This window comes from Mya arenaria, chromosome 17 (assembly GCF_026914265.1).
Source record: "Mya arenaria isolate MELC-2E11 chromosome 17, ASM2691426v1".
NCBI classification, from domain to species: Eukaryota; Metazoa; Mollusca; class Bivalvia; order Myida; family Myidae; genus Mya; species Mya arenaria.
The window spans coordinates 42,529,260-42,549,799 of NC_069138.1; the positions used below are offsets into that span (position 1 = coordinate 42,529,260).

General features: G+C 36.7%; 2 protein-coding genes across 2 annotated transcripts; both read left to right on the top strand.

Moving 5' to 3' along the window:
- Nucleotides 1-2,516: 2,516 nt before the first annotated feature.
- Nucleotides 2,517-15,068, top strand: LOC128223506 (uncharacterized; the record flags this gene model as incomplete). The annotated part of the gene is made up of 5 exons (XM_052932784.1): nt 2,517-2,622; nt 3,438-3,684; nt 10,158-10,310; nt 13,828-13,907; nt 15,015-15,068. Coding segments are annotated over exons 2-5 (453 nt in total), but the record flags the coding sequence as incomplete, so codon positions are not given.
- LOC128224900 (uncharacterized) lies at nt 15,062-19,826 on the top strand. The gene is made up of 5 exons (XM_052934990.1): nt 15,062-15,089; nt 17,565-17,742; nt 18,086-18,251; nt 18,531-18,662; nt 19,536-19,826. The coding sequence occupies exons 1-5, from the start codon at nt 15,069-15,071 to the stop codon at nt 19,804-19,806; spliced, it is 768 nt and encodes a 255-aa protein (XP_052790950.1). The 5' UTR covers nt 15,062-15,068; the 3' UTR covers nt 19,807-19,826.
- The last annotated feature ends 714 nt before the right edge of the window (nt 19,827-20,540 follow it).

Consider the following 20,540-nt stretch of genomic DNA (forward strand, 5'->3'; position numbering starts at 1 on the left):
CTCGTTGTGCTTCCCTCAAATTGTTTCTCTCGTTCCGCTTCCCTCAGTGTGCTTCCCTCGTTGTGCTTTCCTCGTTAAGTACCTTTCCCTCGCTGTGTTTCCCTCGTAAAGTGCCTTTCCCTCGCTGTGCTTCCCTCGTAAAGTGCCTTTCCCTCGCTGTGCATCCCTCGTAAAGTGCCTGTCTATCGTTGTGCATCCCTCGTAAAGTGCCTGTCCATCGGTGTGCATCCCTCGTAAAGTGCCTGTAAATCGGTGTGCATCCCTCGTAAAGTGCCTTTCCATCGCTGTGTTTCCCTCGTAAAGTGCCTGTCCATCGGTGTGCATCCCTCGTAAAGTGCCTTTCCAACGTTGTGCATCCCTCGTAATGTGCCTCTCCATCGCTGTGTTTCCCTCGTAAAGTGCCTTTCCATCGCTGTGTTTCCCTCGTAAAGTGCCTTTCCCTCGCTGTGCATCCCTCGTAAAGTGCCTGTCTATCGTTGTGCATCCCTCGTAAAGTGCCTGTCCATCGGTGTGCATCCCTCGTAAAGTGCCTGTCAATCGGTGTGCATCCCTCGTAAAGTGCCTTTCCATCGCTGTGTTTCCCTCGTAAAGTGCCTGTCCATCGGTGTGCATCCCTCGTAAAGTGCCTTTCCAACGTTGTGCATCCCTCGTAAAGTGCCTCTCCATCGCTGTGTTTCCCTCGTAAAGTGCCTCTCCATCGCTGTGTTTCCCTCGTAAAGTGCCTTTCCATCGTTGTGCATCCCTCGTAAAGTGCCTTTCCATCGTAAAGTGCCTCTCCATCGTTGTGCATCCCTCGTAAAGTGCCTTTCCATCGTAAAGTGCCTTTCCATCGTTGTGCATCCCTCGTAAAGTGCCTTTCCATCGTAAAGTGCCTTTCCATCGTTGTGCATCCCTCGTAAAGTGCCTTTCCATCGTAAAGTGCCTCTCCATCGTTGTGCATCCCTCGTAAAGTGCCTTTCCATCGTAAAGTGCCTTTCCATCGTTGTGCATCCCTCGTAAAGTGCCTTTCCATCGTAAAGTGCCTCTCCATCGTAAAGTGCCTTTCCATCGTAAAGTGCCTTTCCATCGTAAAGTGCCTCTCCATCGTAAAGTGCCTTTCCATCGTAAAGTGCCTCTCCATCGCTGTGTTTCCCTCGTAAAGTGCCTTTCCATCGCTGTGTTTCCCTCGTAAAGTGCCTCTCCATCGCTGTATTTCCCTCGTAAAGTGCCTTTCCATCGTAAAGTGCCTTTCCATCGTTGTGCATCCCTCGTAAAGTGCCTTTCCATCGTAAAGTGCCTTTCCATCGTTGTGCATCCCTCGTAAAGTGCCTTTCCATCGTAAAGTGCCTCTCCATCGTAAAGTGCCTTTCCATCGTAAAGTGCCTTTCCATCGTAAAGTGCCTCTCCATCGTAAAGTGCCTTTCCATCGTAAAGTGCCACTCCATCGTTGTGTTTCCCTCATAAAGTGCCTTTCCATCGCTGTGTTTCCCTCGTAAAGTGCCTCTCCATCGTTGTGCATCCCTCGTAAAGTGCCTTTCCATCGTAAAGTGCCTCTCCATCGTTGTGCGTCCGTCGTTTAGTACCTTCCCCCAGTTGTTCTTTTCTCGGTAAGTGCCTTGTTAGTCATGTTGTGCCTTTAAAACCCATAGTTAGTTTTTACTATTGTATCTGCCCCTGTATTTTCCACCGTATTATTTATATTCAAAAGTATTATATTTCAAAGCAAAGAGTAATTGATTTTTGAATTCCGGACTTCGCTTTTATTTTAGAAACGTCATGAAAAAACAAGCCCATTTCCCAACGAGTGCCATCGTTTATATAATAATGAGGAGTGTATGGTATCGAGGGAACAAAATTAGTAATTGTTTCACTCACAATACAAATGAGTAAAATTTACATATAGTGTCATAAAAGCTCCAATTAATATTCGATATGCGATGTTTACACATTTGACAAGGGCCCTTGCAAATTACAAGCACGTGTGTACCGACGTAAAAATGGTATGAGACCTGGGAAGCGTCTTCAAAAAAAAATCATCACTACTGTTTATGCCATCTCATCCAAGGTTATAAAAATATGGTGAACTATTAAAATATAAAATCCAATTAGTGTTCAAGTGAACTTCAAGTGAATTTTATCCGCCTTGGTCCAGCACATGCGTGATTTGTCATTTATTTATTCATTGATATTTATTCACGGTAGCAGCTTTTATATTGTGCACCGCAGGTCCCAACGATGGCATCTCTTCATTCCATGTTCGAGTGAAGAAAGCAATGCTTGTGGCATTTCTGTTTGCAGTCAATTAGTCATTAAACAGAGATGTCACTTCTCCTATACTTTACTTTGATTTTAACAATTATTAAGACAATATCAACAAACAATTGGATAACGAAAGAAAATGAGTGTGATGTGAATATAGCTATAATCATAACACAGCCCGAGGAAATAAACATCTTAAACTCAACAACTGCTAGTTCTGTGATCAGCTGTTCAAATTGGTGTTGTGGCCTCATAGCCAGTTCGTTCATCTACAAAGTTTCTACAAAAGCATGTGAATGTTGCAATGAAACATCAACGGCATTTACAGAGGACCCATCAAAGGCATCAGGAATTTACTACGGTCAAAAAAGAAACGGTATTCAGGTACATTTTGTATTGTTCTTAAAGATTCACTATTACCAAATGATATTTAACACAATTAATACAATTGTTTTAATACACCGAAACGGATGAATTCATATCGACCGCAATGGTTCTTATGCAGGATAGTGAGTTTAATTTGAAAGAAAGCTGTCGAAACACGGTATTTCTACCTTTTGAGGCGAAAGTAAACCATGGGTCCGTATTCAATAAGCATCTTAGATACAATTTTCAACTTAGTAAAAAAATGCCTTTTTTCTAATTTGAATTTTACGAAAACGAACAAAGTTTGTACACCAAAAATAGGAAAATCAGCAAGAAAATGGTCTTGATAATATATGCATATGAATAAATCTGATGAAAAGAAGCGGGTTTTTAAAATAATCGATGTAAAAAAAAATACGAAGTCCTCACTAAGTTAAAATATTCACTAAGATGCTTATTGAATACCGCCCCAGAGTTAATCTTTTAGCACTCACCAATCATTTAAAAAATGCGTTTTCAGCTAGTAAATACATTGTTATCAGTAATTAAAAACATTATTTAGTAAGTAGCTGAAAGTTTATATCTCAAAATGTATGTTTTGTTATACATATGTATGGATTAATTTTGAATAAGAGTGTCACTTTAACTTTTTTTTGTAATACTAGTAATAAAAAGTATGTAGAGATTCGTTGAGTAGTCGGCTTATTTCATGATTGCGTAGTGTTTTAGATTTTTGTGACTGCAGAACAAAAAAAAATGAAATAGCAGAAATGTGCGCAATGTTTTTGATATGATATTTGTTCGTGATTTCCTATTTCGCTGTATAATTTTAGATATCTAAAGACGGGGGGTTTCTGCGCCGTCACGTGACGCCAGAGCGACTAGATTGTCAAGCTTTGTACGAGGAAGGTTTTATGACGGGCGGTGTGTACGCAATACGGCCGCCGGGAGGGGATGTCACGGACACGTGGTGTGATATGGAGGACGGTGGATGGACGGTCATCTCCTTGCGGCGAGACGGGTCTGAGGATTTTAACCGTGGATGGGAGCAATATGTTGCTGGCTTTGGAAACAGAACAGGTTTGTTTGACATATACGCGTACTTTATCATTTTTCTCTGGTATATATTATGCATCCTTAACAACTATCGATATAGGTATATACATTTATCGATGGGAAGATGGAAAGGCAAAAGGAATGTGCTTTTATACTTATGCTTCTTAACAGAAATCAAAGCAATGCTTTTTTGCATAGCAGGTTAAGTCGAAGAAATGTGGATAGTCTGGTGTTGTTCTCGATGCCACTGTGTTTCCAACTGAATCTTGACATTCGACCAACATTTCAGAAATCACAACTTGTCTAGCTTTATTGGTTAGATGTCAATTTTAATTTTTAAGTAGAGCGTTGATGTATGTGATCTAGGTTTTTCTCACTTGCTAGCCATTCGAAGCTCCTCGGCCCTTTTTACCGAAAACAACCTCGGTTGTATATGGACGGTTTACAATGTTAAAAATCAGCACACTTTAACTACGCTGCAAGCAATATTAATTTCAATTTAGCAGTTGAACTTAATGACTTAACTTTTGGGAATCTTAATTATGTTTGCGATGATACACTTCACTGGCAATCAATTTAAAATAAGATCTACATATACAAGCTAAAACACTTCATTTAAATAATAATATAAATCAAATTTTTACGAACTAATTTTACTGATGTACCGGCAAACGGCAGGTTGTTTTCGTATAAAATGGCCGGGGAGTTCCAAATGATGTGCAAGCATACGCCGGGGCATATGCACCATATTTCGCAAATTGCATATAGTCCTTTTAATTCATGACTCATTTTATTTAATTAAAGGCGAGTTCTGGCTTGGCCTTGAAAATATACACCGGCTTACACTCCTCAATACATCTGTGAGAGTCTACGTGGACTCGCTTGGTGATAAGTCACCTAGCGCCGTGAATGCCATTTACAGCACATTTGTCGTCAACGACGAGTCTACCAACTACCGGCTTGAGATTGGCGGCTTTACGGGCAATTGTGGTGACAGTATGGCTTATCACAATGGAATGCAGTTCACTACTTTCGATAACGACAATGACAGGAGCTCTGTCAACTGTGCCGTAAAGTTCACTGGGGGAAATTGGTTTAAAGCCTGTCATGAAGCACATCCAAATGGGTTGTACCTTGGAGGTGCACATGATCAGGACGGAAAAGGGTTGTCGTGGAACACATGTTGGAAACACAACTATTCAGCTAGGATTTTCATTAACAAAATTAAAAGAAACTAAAGAAGGGAATCCTTTTCAAATAATCAAAATGTGACTTATTAAATAAGCCATCGGTTTGATTCATTAAAAATGCACTCTTACTCCCAAATAAGATTTACCACAATTCATAATATCGTTTTAATATTCCAAAATGAATGAATAAATGTCAAAAGCAATGGTTGTTGTAAAGGATACCAAGTTCAATTTGAAAGAAATGAGCATAGTGCACGGTATTCCTTCCTACTGAATAGTAGACCATAGTAAATTTTTTAGCATTCACCAATCATTTAATATTTTGCGCTTTCTGCTATCAAATACACATATTTTACAAGTGTATGAATTGATTTTGAAACAGAGTGTAAAATTTCTACTATAAGTTGTTATCTTAGTATTTGTAGCATTGCAGAAATATGATTTTCCTGTTCTCAGCTCATCATCGATATAAGACGTAATGTTCGTGTTTTTCGTGTTTTATGGCTGACTGTGACAGTGTGTGTATACCACGTGATAAATTGCGTCATACATGCTACGTCGGAAGGCAATATTTTTATTCGATTGAAGACTTTACACAAAGATAACTTTTCTTATTCTTTACCATTTTAAATGAAACATAGCGCAGTTTACGCAGCTTACGGAGCCCCGCGTTCGGTCTTTTACCAAAGTTTGATTGAGAGTTTAGTTTCTTAAAACACTTCGACAAACCTTTTCACAATACGGCCGTCTGACTGAGCACTGTCAAAACATCGTTTGAAAACAGGTTTGTCGAAGTGTTTGATAAAACTAATCACCTTATCAAACTCCTGTAATAAAACGAAGGTGGGGCTCTTTAAGCGGCATAGTCTGACCTTTGTTTTATTTCAAATGATGTAGTAAAAGAAAAGTTATCTATGATTTAAGTCTTCTTTTAAAGCAAAATCTTGCCTTCCGACGTAGCATATATGACGTAATTTATCACGTGATATACACACACTGTGAGGACAACATAAATGTAAACAATACTTTCAACGCATTCTTACCGTCACGACTTAATTATTAATGGCCGTAGCAACTTCAGATCTTCTTTCGAGCCGATGGGAAGTCAAAGAGATGTGGCAACATGTCGCCTGAGGTTGGACCCATGTCATTTCTCGAAGTTCTTCAAGAGAACTCTCAACCGTTATTCGTACTACCATTTGAAGAAATTTACAGTGTTATACACCATTTCATAATGGTTTTGTTTATATACATGTTGTACGCTAGTATGTCTCTAATAGTTATATAATGGCTGTGTACATGTTGATTTTTTAAATATGTGAATTATATATGAATATGCATGAATGAGACATTAATAAAAACTTAAGCTGAAATTTTAGTCGAATTGGGATACTGTTTCTATAAAGCCATCAATTTTGTTCTTGGAACAGAAATGTAAAGGTTTTGATATCGATGTCCTGTTTTGTGATTTCAGTGGCTGGTGTTTCACGTTAAGTGTCGGTTTGGATTTGTTTTTGTGAAACTTAAATTTCAGGCCCTAGGCTTGTCTTTGTATTTTCCATAAACAAAAAAGTATCATTCTCTTTCCCCGTTTGATCGCTTAAAGTACATAAAGGTATCCGATGTTGTGTCTGAAGATGTTGCCATTCCAGGGGCACACCTGTATGGACGCAGGCTTTATGGCATGTGGTGTACCGGGATAAGGCATGTTGCGGAAGCTCAAGCAAGTAGGAATGCCTGGGCAGCTTCTGAATGGATGTCGGCTCAACTTATATTTGCCAACCATTTTATGTCGGATTTGTAGAAAATATGCGTTTAGAGTACTTAATAATTCACCAATTTAGATTAATATGTACAGCAATTATTTTGGGTGGTATACAAAATGTCCACATCTCTATTAAGACTTCATCTCAATAACGACCTATATATTCATATATTTAAGAGTTCCGATCGGAGTGTGCCATATTACGCCCACCCTGACGCTTGGATATTCCCCTGGGGCCGTATTCAATATAGTTCCTATCCTTAACCTTAGACATGCTTTAGAAATTCCATTCAGTCAAATGGTCAATTATTTTTGTCCAATCAAAACACGCAGATTTTACTCTAAAAATTAATTGAAATCTAAGGTGGTTATTGAATTTGACGCCTGATCTTTATAGTTGTTTGACTAACTCACTTAGATGTAGCAGCTTAAAGCTGCACTCTCGCAGATTGAACTTTTTTTTTTTTTTTTTAAAAACATGTATTGAAACGAGTCAATTTTTGCAAACACCTATGGAAACCAGTGATATCAGACTGCTGACAAAAATCAGACCGCAGCTTTTCATATTTATGTTCAAAACTGGATGTTTTATGCATATTTCCCAAGCGTTAGTAACATTATTTTTCAAATAGAAATATGAAAAATTGCGATCTGATCTTTTTTCAGCAGTCTTTATATCAATGATTGTTAGATAGTTAGACAGTTACGCAAAAAGTGGCTCATTCCAAGACAAAAAATAAGTTGTCAAAACGGTAAATCTGTGAGAGTGCAGCTTTAATTGTCATGTTAAGCGACATTTTCACACAGATCGAGTCAGTGCCATTATATGCCGAATGTCCTCTGTTGTGATAAAATACTAATTTATCAACATCCGAATATGTCGTCACCAGCAGTTCTTTTGAACAACGCAAAGACAGAAGCTGACAATATGGTGGCTTTTGTAGTAAAAAAAGTATGTGTGTCAAATGACAGTCGATGATTGTCCGATAATTTTGCACAGAGAGCTCTGGCCATATTGATACACTTTTTGTTCAATGGGATTTCTCTATTTATCAGTGTCTCCGTAGCAGAACAACATATATCATATATAATTACACATATACATAAAACCTTGGAAAACTTTAAAAACACAAGTCCTTTTTGCTAAATGAAAAATGTCCAACCCAGTAAATTCCTCGTGAATTAAGTTTTATTTAATGTTTATTTCATTTTTAAAGCTTAGACTGGAGCTCTTGTTATGATTTGTGTATTGCATGAAACTCTTTATTCGCGAACAACATAATGTAGACCATCTCTGACGTTATCTCAATGGTTTGATATGTACTGATATAAATTATGCATATATATATATATATATATATATGTGTGTGTGTACACGCTCCTTTCGTAAGCAATATCTCGCTTTATCAAAGATAAGACTGTATTTAGTTGCACAGTATTTCAAGTTTGCCTTAAAGATGGAACGGACTGTGGTTACGTTGAAATTGACAATTCGTACGTAGAATCAATATTATTATAATCAATTTATATTATATTGTATCCAGTATCGATCAAAATGAAACTGATTAATGCGTTTAGCAATGGACTTACAACACACGAGTAGATATTTCTAAAATAAGAATCATATCTCAATATTATTCATTTAAAGATGCACTCTTAGTCCCAAATAAGATTAACCACAATTAATACAATACTTTTAATATATCAAAACGGATGAATAAATGTCGTAAACAATGGTTCGTATGAAGAATATCGAGTTTAATTTGAAAGAGAGGTGCAGAAAAACACGGTATTTTTACCATACGAAACGATAGTAGATCACAGTAAATCTTTTATCATTCACCAATCATTTAATATTTATGTGTTTTCAGCTATTAAATACACGGTTAAAATCTTTTTATCAGAAATATTTTCCACAAATGCATCGTTAAGTAAGTAGTTAAAGGTTTATCACGCAAAAGTTATTTTTGTTAAAGTATTAATTTTGAATAAGAGTGTCACTTTGATGAAACTATAAGAACATGCTCAGGAGCAATACTCTGCTGTCGAACACACTGGCACCGGATTTTCAAACTTAATCATTTTTTTAAAAACTCAAAAAAAATCTTATATTTCCTTACTAAAAATTATAATACCGAATATGTGAAAAAAAAATAATTAAATATGCACTGTATAATATACTAACGTGAGTAATAAGATGATTACGTGACCCGGGTAGAGAAACGTTCAATACCATGTTAGTATATTATACAGTACAAAGTGCATATTTTATTATTTTTTTTCACATATTCGGTATCATAATTTTTAGTAAGGAATTATAAGATTTTTTTTTGATTTTTTAAAAAAAATGATTAAGTTTGAAAATCCGGTGCCAGTGGTCGAACACAATGGCATGAACCTGAAGTAGAAACTCATGAGACAGATAAGTCAAAATTTCATAGGCATACATATATATAGAAGAGTACAATGTTTTTTTTAATATAAAAGTTTGTATATTACATACAATCAATGATTGTATTTAAGATATTCTTAAATAGAGCATCTGTCACGAGTCGTCAAATAATACAAAATGATTTATTCAATTATTCCTTTGGGATATGAGTCAAAACATGTACTTTTTTGAATTACCATAGGCTGTTAAGTGGTAAAATGATTTGAGCATCTTAAATAATTTCTTCTGCGCATATGATATAATAACACCCAATGCTTTTGATTAAAAGTGAAAATAGAAAAATCGTCAGACTTTAAAAATTTGAATGGATCAATGAAGTGTTATTACGTAGTTAATACTGCACTACATCCATTTTCATTTAAAAGCGCAAATTGAATTCACGTGTGAACGTTCCAAACGATAATCGACGAGTATAATCGCAGAAAACCCGTACAAGTGTGTTATTATGTTTAGTAACATTAATAGTTTTTTTTGTTCAAATTAATTTTATCGTAACGTTTGTTATTGTTTGGATAGGAAGCGTGTACTGCAAACGTGCGTAACTAACATTTGCGAAGTAAGTATGCCGCTGAAATTACCACGCCGGTGATTCGTCGGGGGCATTCATACGTCACTTCATTTGTACAGAAGAGTACTTGAGAGTGTAAATATATTATTAATAATCACATGCAAGAAACAAATCATGCGTTTGGCATGAAACACATGAATTAACCATCATGCAAATCAAGTGCACCGGAAACAACGACCAATGATGGGCATCGAAAAATTGTTTGAGTTGATTTATGAGAAAGTAAGGTTCCTTGGGGATCATTTCTATGATTGTTTATTTTTGTTTATAATATCGCTAAGGCCATGGCGCAAGTTGATATAATGCTACACTTGCAATTGCTGCCACTGAGCTATGTCAATCAAACTGAGACAGCTTTCTATAGGTCTTTGGTGTTACCATTTTGTGCCTGTTTCAGAATGCCCCCCTACCCCAACACCCTCGTGTTTTTGCCCGATCGTGCATACGTCTGTATTTCTTTGTATACCTTAAGACCAAAACGGTATTCTTGAGAGTTTAAAGTGCACATTGTATGTATTACAGTGTTGGCTACTTTCCTGATCGTCACTGTATCCTCTCTTAGTACGGGTCCGCCGTGCGCAGATATTGACCAATCAGGATGCATCGGAAATCCGAATTTGTGCGCCGATCCCCTTCTTTCGCAAACCGTTTGTCCACGCACGTGTAATAAATGTCGTAAGCTTGATTTTTCGTATTTACATTTTACCAGCCAATAAAAACATGCGCGCCCTTTAAAAATATAAAGAAAAGCTAACTCCCAAGAGGTTTAACGCGCATTTGACTTAAGTAAAAATACATTTTCTCACAGATTACAGAATACGGTCGAACCCCGTTGGCTCGAACTCCTTGAGACCGGCGAAAATACTTCGAGCCTTGGAAATTTCGAGCCAAGCGGGAATGCTTACATTCAATATAAAGAAATTGATTCTTTACATCCAGTGAGCCAACGAGAGAATCGAGCCAAGCGAGTTCGAGCCATCGGAGTTCGACTGCATGTTCAAATTAAGCTATTATATTTATTGTAATGACCAATGAGTGTTTTCATAGTACACAAGATTACATTGTTCAATGTTCGATGTCCGGCCACATAATGCAATGGCACAATGACTACAAGCAAGTTGACAAGACAACAAAGTTTACATGCATATGATTCAACGTAGTTCTAGACTAGGTGAAAACAGATGAAAACTACCCTCCTCTTTATGGAGGCTATTCGTTGCCAAAAGTCCAGACGTGTATGTGTGTATTTTAGGTTTGTAACATTGATGATTTACCAATTTACATTTTACAACCGCCAACTCATCGGTTGTATGTTTACATTTTACACTGCACATTTTCATTTTTCATTCAGTTTTAATCTCGTTGCATCTATTCAACAGACGATTCAGTCGTATTTATAAAGTTGTGTATGTTAAACACACGTCATTCTGTGAAAGTCACATGCCGGGTTTTACATTGCGGTGTGTAGAAGACAGATTTCAGTTCGTAGTTCTACAAAGTACATTGTATGGTGGTGACTTTTCATTCGCAGTTGAAAATGTTTACGAGATGAATTTAATTTTATTTATAGATAGCTCCGCCTTAACCATGTCTTAACTCCGCCTTAACCCTGTTTTAACTCCTCCTTACGTCTTTCGGAAATTTCCGCTATCACTCGGCTCTATTTAAACCAATTATGAATACTTTGGACCATGGACATTGCGAACGTTATTATGGACATTACGAATCATCTATATTATGACATTATGGACTATGATTTGGAAACAGGATGGATTATAAATTATTTCATGTCGAATAAAATAATATATGATATTACAACATGTTTTTGTCTATATAATAGTAATTAATACGCACATATGACATGAAATGAGATGTATGCAAAATGATACTTGACTTAAATACAACAAAATGTAAGTCATTAGCATTGAATTATACTTCAAGAATGAAAAGTCCCATTGTCTTATTTTTCTTTTAAAGCTGCACTCTCACAGATTGACCGTGTTGACAACTATCTTTATTTTTTTGTTTTGGAATTAGCCAATTTTTGCGTAAATGTCTGGATACCAGTGGTATAAGACTGCTAACAAAAGATCAGATACAGTTTTTCAGTTTTACGTTCGCAAATTGATGTTTTATGGCTAAAAGTGATACTACAGTAACGTTTTAAGAAAAATGAAAAATGTCGGCAGTTTTCCAAACAATTTAGATCTGTTTTAGTGTAAGTAATATTATTATTTGTATAGAAAGCATTGCTGCCAAAATCAGCCGAGTCTGGGATAAAAAAAGGTTGTCAAAACTGTCAGTCTGTGAGAGTGCAGCTTTAAATTACTATAAACACTATTTTAAATTATACCATTAGAGGACACTTTCTTGCCTTTTTGCTATGTTTAAGATTGCAAGTAATTTAAAATAATTTAAAATTTACGAAGAAAAAAATCTAAATTTTCATTAAGTTGAAATTATTCAAGATGCCCCAGGTTTCTTACCTGGTAGCTGGAACTGTATGGATAAAATACACTTAGATTACAACTTCATATAACTCGTACATAATACTGTAACGAATATTATTTTATAGGTAATTAATAAAGTATTTTAATGATGAAGTCAATTTATTGCCAATAAACAAGTATTACTTGCTGCTACCTTTTATACCCCACCCACACTCAACAGTCAGGGCTTTTTTCACATTTAGGTGAAGCGGACCTAGCCCTTTTGGAGGGGAAAAATCGCGAGTTTGTTTTTCTAATCTAAGATTCACAATATCTATTTTTTCATGTTCTTTAAATCCCCCACTTGATTGTTATGGTTCACAGTGGCAGATCCCCTAATTCATAACTGGGGAACACAAGTGGGTTGGAGGGTTGTTCTTCCATCCACATGGATATTTTGTTTCAATGATGTATTGAAATTACACGTTTACACCATACATGCTTATTAAGATAGTAAATGTATAACATCAGACAAAACTATGTGGATATCATTATGATGTCCATCAAAAGTTTCGTGGGTTTGCTTGAGCAGGTTTTGAACAAGGACTTACGTTAGAGGGGCGTTACTTAGGGGCACAACTTTTTGGACATGATCCCTCGAGTGGGCATGACATTAATATGTTTAAAATGTGGGAAGTGGGGTTTAGGGGTACTCCCCCTAGAATATTTTAAATATTTTTAGTCTGAATTGGTGCATTGTGGCGTAATTAAGTATTTTTTTCTGAGAAATATTGACAAAAAAAAATAACCTTTAAGTTTACTTGCGGGCCAACTGGGGGGACACAGGCCCTACAGCCCCACCCCCCACTGAAAGACCCGCCCATGGTCCACTTGTAAATAAAATAAATGAACAATTTTTGCTTGCTTGGGTATATAAGTAAAAAAAAACACTTAACAGTGGCAGTATAAATCTGGATCCGTGAGCCCAGCTCAGATACACCCAACTGCAATTGACTAAATAATATGGTGATTTATAACCCATTTAGGAACATTGATCGTCAAAATAAAAGATAAAGTTAATTTTAGTTTTTATTGTGAAATAAAGAGAGAGTACTCGGACTTACAACCGGGAATTTACAGGAGGTAGGCGAAGATGTTATCTCTCTTGAAATAAAGGAAAGAAAATCTGATTCGTTAGCTCCGCCCATTCACCTTCGTTTCTTCCGGTGACATTTACCATATAAGGTATAGGCGAAATCGTCTATCCTTGTAATTCTGAACTTGTCAATTGACTTTTGTAAACCGGGACTTGTTGGACTGCAAATGTTCATTTTACGAATGCGAGTGTCGACTGTAGGATTGCAGTTTTACATATGCATGATTCGGCTTTCTAAATTACATCATCATATTGTTAAAGGCAAGTTATACGATCTCTGTTTTAGTGAGTTTATACAGGGTCGATCTGACAAATATACATTAATGACAAATGAAAAATCAATACGGAACAACTGACGAATAGAAACAACAGATAGCACGTCTACATTGACAAATGTAAGAGATATTTAGTATGATTAAGAAGCACATTGTGGGAATTACACGTCTGGACTTTTGGCAACGAATAGCCTCCATACCTCTTGTGGTGTCCTTGATTTAAAGTTTTCCTATTAGTAATGACAGATATATATGTGATGTTGTGTGACCTAGTTTTGAGCCTTCTGTTTGGATGCAAACATATCATTCAACTATGAATTATTGGCTTACAGCGGTTTACTGTTTCCACTGTAATGCAACAGTCGCAGATTACACGCACTGTAAGAATATTGTAGCCTGTCCTCACAGTCAGGTAAGATTATACATGTACGAAATTTGTCAATATCCATAACGGCCCAAGAAGTAGTCAAATGGACGATTGTCAATTGTAACGCAATAGGCCGACTGCGCTGTGTGTTTATATACTTCATACATATGTTGTTGTAGACGTCCCGTTTTTAGTCTACTATAATCGGCAAAAACAAGTATAAACTAAAGTTCAGTTTTAATGTCCAGAATGGAACTCGCAGCGAGACAATATATCGAGCAAGAGGCTCTGTGTATAGGATAGATCCCGAGTAGCCGTTTGATATGGAATTTATCAGCGAGCGTAGCGAGTTGATAATTCCATATCAAACGGCTACTCGTGATCTATCCGACTTAGACAACAGAGGGTGTATTGCTTGTTTCTCAGTCCGATACCATACATTTGTATGAGAAAAATGTTAGGAAAGCACAGGAAACAAACATTTCTGTAGTATTAAGAACGTCCTTGTAACATAAGTAGGTGCACGATTTGCACGAGATTTACCAGTTGAAATATCCGACAGAAAAACAGTTGTGTGTGAGATTTATCAAACACTTTTGCAGGCCTATGATTGGCCGGCTGGAGGTAGCTGTTGTCTAATTTCTGTTGAGCACCGAAATTGAACGCGAATTTAGTTTGTGTTCGTCGCAATGACTCCGCCCCTCCCGACTCAGTAGCAATGCAGTCTCGTGACATTTGGCGCGAAAGTTCAACAACCCATCCACTCGCTTCATTTGATCAGGGTCGGTGGCAGTGGATAGTAGTGGACTTAACCCATATATATTAATTAAGGATTCAACTGGAATTGATTTATGTTTTTATAAAAAGAACATAAACACCTAAACGCCGTGGTGTTTTTTAGTCAGTAGCAACAAATTGTTGACATGCTCATCCATATTGACCGTGCTGGAATCATTATTTTCGCTAAAATGATTGACATGTGATTCGCTTTTAAAAAGTGTATGTACACACGTGTTATTGCGCAATGAATATCACTTGGTTTTGTTCTGAATCGCTAAAACACCCTGTTCTATTTGTTTTGCTACATAAAGTAACATGTGTTTGAGTTTATATAAAATTACGATTATTTTAAATGTCTGGCGTTTTTTTCAGGTCTGCATGCTGAAGCGTCATGTGTCTTACGTCGATGGAAACCAGGATTACATCATGCAGTGTGTGGATGTGGCTGTAGGTGCTACCGCTTTCAGAACTTTTAACCCGCAGTTTAACCCCAACCCATGCCAGTGAACTCCTTTGTTTAGCTTACCATTCCAAGTCTGTGACCGTAACTTTGATTGATTTATATCTTGTATGAGTACTGTGTTTGTTTTATCGTGTATCGTGGAGTTTTGTGATGTTGTTCCATGTTTCCGGTTTGTGATGGTTTGTTTTGTGTTCTATGTCATTGGCTTTGACCCTGTGCCAGTAAACGGGGTTGTGATTAAACAACTGGACTTGTTTCTGTAGTTTTTCATATAAATATTGATATTCTGTTCGACTCTGGCCAACCAATCGTGTGGCATTAAGATACCCGATGTGCATAGCTTGTCATGTCGTCGAGTCATTGGCAACAAGGTTCAACTGTGATGCCTGATGATCCCATGAAATTTTGTTTTCATTTGGAAGGGTATTGCTTATTACTGGTAACAATTATGTAAAACAAACGACCAAAAATGCATAACAGATAACGGTACTGCAGTATGTATTTCTTTTCTTTTTTAACTGAAATCTGACGTGAAATGAATTATTTTTGCAATTCAAGGCCAAAATGCATGTTTGCAACACGTGTATCGGTAAAATAGTTATATGCTTTTCCTCTCAACATTAAACCCTTTAAAATGATACCAAAGTAATAGTGATACATCACGTCAGTGCACTGGCACCGGATTTTCAAACTCAATATTTTTTTTTAAATTTAAAAAAAAAAATCTTTTAATTCCGAACTAAAAATTATAATACCGAAAATGTGAAATAAATATTGAAAAATATATTTATTTATTTTTATAAATATGCACCTGGTACCAGTACTGTATAATATACTTTATCCTGTCACCTGCATACAAATCGGTCCAATAACAAAGTGCCGTGTAAACTTAAGTTTATTAGGATAGTAGACCACGTGATGTTTATCTACAGTCAGGTGGTCATGTGACCGCGAAAACGAACTTCTTTTATATATTCTGCAATGTCAGAAAAACAGCAGAAATGCTGTTTCAGTATCTTTTCAATGGACCACTAACAGCCGACCTCAACAATCACTCGCCCATAAAGTCCCATCATTATTCAAAATAATGACACTGGCAGAACAATCGACCTGAAATCTACATGTGATGTGAAAATCTTACCCCACCCGCAAATGCTGGAAACTGTGAAACAGCATTCAACGATACTCGTCGATAGTTTATTCCATTTCTGTGGTGAATGACAAAATATCACTTATAACAGAAATGAATGATATCTTTGCCGGTGCAGTTATGATTATTCAACACTATCAACATCATTTAAGTCCATTTCATATGTTGCGATTGTTTGTATACTAAACACTCGTGATCTTGAATTTTGACCTGTGTACTGTACTCTGTGACTTGCGGAATAATTGTTACATCATCAGATATTGTTTGGAGACTAATCCATGCTTATGCACGTTTATTTTTTTTATGTTTTGAATTGATATTGACGTATTAAAATGCAATGACTTTGAATATAAACGTACTAAAAAAGTTGAACAGTTTTGAGAACTATATTGGGGGCGATTTAAACATGGATACCGAGTGTGATGACGTCAACAGGGAAAAAACAGTTGTCCCCCTTACTTTTAAAGATTCTTATTAATTTCAAGGTTTTATAGTGTTTAATTAAACTAAGTAACAGGATAAATAGAATACTAGGTTAGTGCCGTGGATGGAGAAAGTTTATCTGGCTCGGCTGCGGATTTTATCGTGTTCGCCTTCGGCTCACCCGATAAATTCCTCCGCCTTGCCAGATAAACTTCCTCCATCCACGGCACTAACCTAGTATTCTCTATATACAGTACAAAGTGCATATTTATAAAAAAAATCAATATTTTTTCACATTTTCGGTACATTGTATTATAATTTTTAGTTCGGAATTATAAGAATTTTTTTTAAATTTAAAAAAAAAAAATGATTTGCGTTTAAAAATCCGGTGCCAGTGAGAAACGCCAGTAATATTTATTCATTCAAATACGTCCTGCTTTTTCTCAAAAACGAATAAATAAAAAAAAATCCTGCTATAAATTGATCATTAATCTAAGAAGTTAATTACAATATTTCTGAATTACATATCAGTTTATGTAAACGAGCTAATCTAATTTAATTGACAAACAATGATTTATCTGATATTTACCATTGTCTCACAATGCTTATAAAACATCAATCTACAAACAGAGTTGTCGTTCGTTATTTTCATTATTTCATTTAAGTATGCAGAACTGCTCGAACTCGACATTTCCAATCTACTGACTCAGTTCAAACCTAAACGATCACAATCCATATAATTGCTAAAATTTCGCCTTGTTCTGCTGATGTGTCCTTGTTGTTGTTCATGCCACAGTCACATACAAGCAAATTGCTATGATGGAATACATTGGTTTGTCCGTGTAGTTTCAATTCATTCAATTTCATGTCAAACGTATTATTGAAGGTTTGTGACACCAAGAGGTCTGTTCAGCCAAGAGACACGACGACACATTGCTGCAGAGATAACTTTTGCAACAGCCCTGAATATTTTCAAACAACAGCTACACCTTCAACTACACTCTCGACACCAACAACTGTTCTGACAACGCTGTACCACAAGATGACAACTTCCACTAGTACATGTACGCTTAAATTTTCAACTTTTCTATAATGTGTTGCTTACTCCCGCTCGCCTATCATTTCTACCAAATCGAGATATACAATATAAAGATATAGCTATATTCGATTTATAAAAAACAACAACCAATATCTGATTGGTCCACCAAGAAAGCATGGTATTTGTGTATGTTGTGTAAGTTTGTCTGTGGTGTTTGTATTTGTGTATGTGATGTTAATATGTTTGTGTCTTATAATAGTTCATGTCCTTTGGGCCCTTTATTTGTGCCCCTAAACAGGGTTTATGTTTGAATTCTCGACTACTGGGCTTGTCCCTGTATTTTCAATGTATTACTTTATTTTTTTCAGATTGCAGCAAAGATGTTGTGTTCATTTTGGACGAGACTATTGACATCCAACCAGTGAAATACTTCATGCGCAGTGTCATTCATACCCTAAAAGTCGGAAATTCGAAAAGCTTGGTTGCCTTGTTTAACACTAATTCACACCACCAATTGGTTTGGCCTTTGAACGGGTAAGAGGTCACATTAAACATTATACATATATAGCTGTTGACTTATAGTACGAAGGCAATGTATTCTGAATTATGTCCAAATACTAAGAGTTCAAGAGTTTGACTTTAGAGGTGTAAGTGAAACTTTGTAAAGTGACCCACATTTCCCCCACTCCCGTCTTCACCCGGAATCGAAGTAAGTCAATAAACGTCACATATTGTTGTATGAAAGATGGGTTACTTTATCGAACATACAAACTGTACATCTGTGATACTTGACTTCTTTCTCTTTACCCACAGCCATACTAGTAAGGAAAGCCTTGTATCAGCATTGGACAACTACCATGGCAATCCAGATTTGATGATGTCGGATCCGATGTACGGGATCCATGCTTATCTTGGAGATATCGAGCAGAACAGTTTCGCAGACAGGTATGGGTATATGTGGGCGTACAAGTGAGGGGTGTATGTGTGTGGGGGTGGGGGGTGGGGGGTGCGGGATGTTATATATAATATAGTATCATGCATACCATTCTAGCTGTAAAATTCACCACCACGAGCCAATATTGCAACTAATCGGTAAATTTCTATCAATTCTAACACAAAAAAGTTAAGGGTAAAGTATTTAAGCGAGTTATTGTAACCAACGTCTATCATGTCCTGTATTCTATTGTGTTACACATGTGTACGCTTTCATGGGTTAGTATTCGGATATCGTATTCGTGGCAAATTTTAAGTTGAAAATGGGTTAAAGCTATGCCACGAATTAGTACGGCAATCTGAAGTACTACGAGGATTAACGCTTCGTCAACGATGCGAATGAAAAATTACTTTGTGAATAACTGAGCAAGGGAAGGACGTTAACATAATAAACTTCCAGGGAAGACATTCAATCCTCTACAAGGGGAACCAGACCCGTTTTAGAAGTACACCAAAAGTCAAGTAACCTTCCGAAGTGAAAAGTGAAACCAGACACTGTGATGACCTGCGGGAACCTGGGTGTAAAATATAAATATAATAATAATATACAGGGCCATCACCGACGGACCGACAACCTACACGTTTTCTCATTCACTCCTATATACTTATCCCTCCACAAACATGTTTTGTGTGTGTGTGTGTGTGTGTGTGTGTGCGCGCGTGCGCGTGCGCGTGCGTGTGCGTGTGAAATATAATTTCTTGTTTGAAGCGTGATGCAATTTTAGCTACATTTCTCATTTCAATTGATTGGTTGATTCGACTGGATTAAACTGTCAGCGTGTATCACTGTTATTTAGAATCGATGTTTGGTCCTTGTACTTTCAGAACTTCGCATAAAGATGGTGTGATTTTAATAACATCAAGACCATACCATCCAACCATTCACTTCGCCATGACGATGTCCTGGCCAATTGATGTGTTCCAAAGATTGCATCACAAAAGCGATGACGTAATTGCAATTGGCATAGGAAGTGACGTCAGCCAGGCGCAACTTCTCCACATAGCTACAACGAATGACCATGTGTTTCAACTAAACGGAGTGAACGCTCTCTACAACATGGCTATGATTAACAAAATTGTGCAGTTAATTTGTTAGTAATAAATTAAAAACGTAAATTCAGTGTCAATATCAATCAGAAAATACCTTAACCTCCAATAAATTGGAATAAAGTTATTGTTCTTACTCTAAGTATTCAAACAGATGTAAGCTTAATGTTACACCACTGTAGCGCCACCACTACTCAACAGCGCAACCACTAGTGCAACAGCGCCACCACTTTTATAAATATGTGCATTTTTGCTTTTTAAGAAGTGCTTATTAGTTTTGTTGTGTTCCGGCATAGGTCCTATACATTACAATTATGTTTGCATGCGTGAGAATGTTCTTACGGGGTGTGTAAGCACCGAAATATACTTGCTATGCAATCAGATCTCAAAACATGCACAAGTCCGATTCGGGAGAAAAGCTCCTGGCACCACAGTTTGCACACTATTGAAACGAAATAGTAACCAGCCTACAGTAGAAGTGTTCTTACACGGTACCACATTCTTCGATTTTCGAAATATGTCCGTTAAATGAAATTATCAAATAAAATATAAATCATACTCTCGTTTGTTCATGTAAACATAGGGCACAGCTCCACCACGGAAGTTTCGACAGCTCTTTTTCTTTGCACCACCGTAAAGTGGTGGAGCTGGCGTTTAGAGGCCGTGTAGTATATAATAAAATAAATAAAATGAAACCCGATATTGGCTGAGGATGTTAGACTATTTGTAGACGGTAAAGTAAGACATTCATTTTAAGTTTAAGTTTATTCAATTTTAAGATGA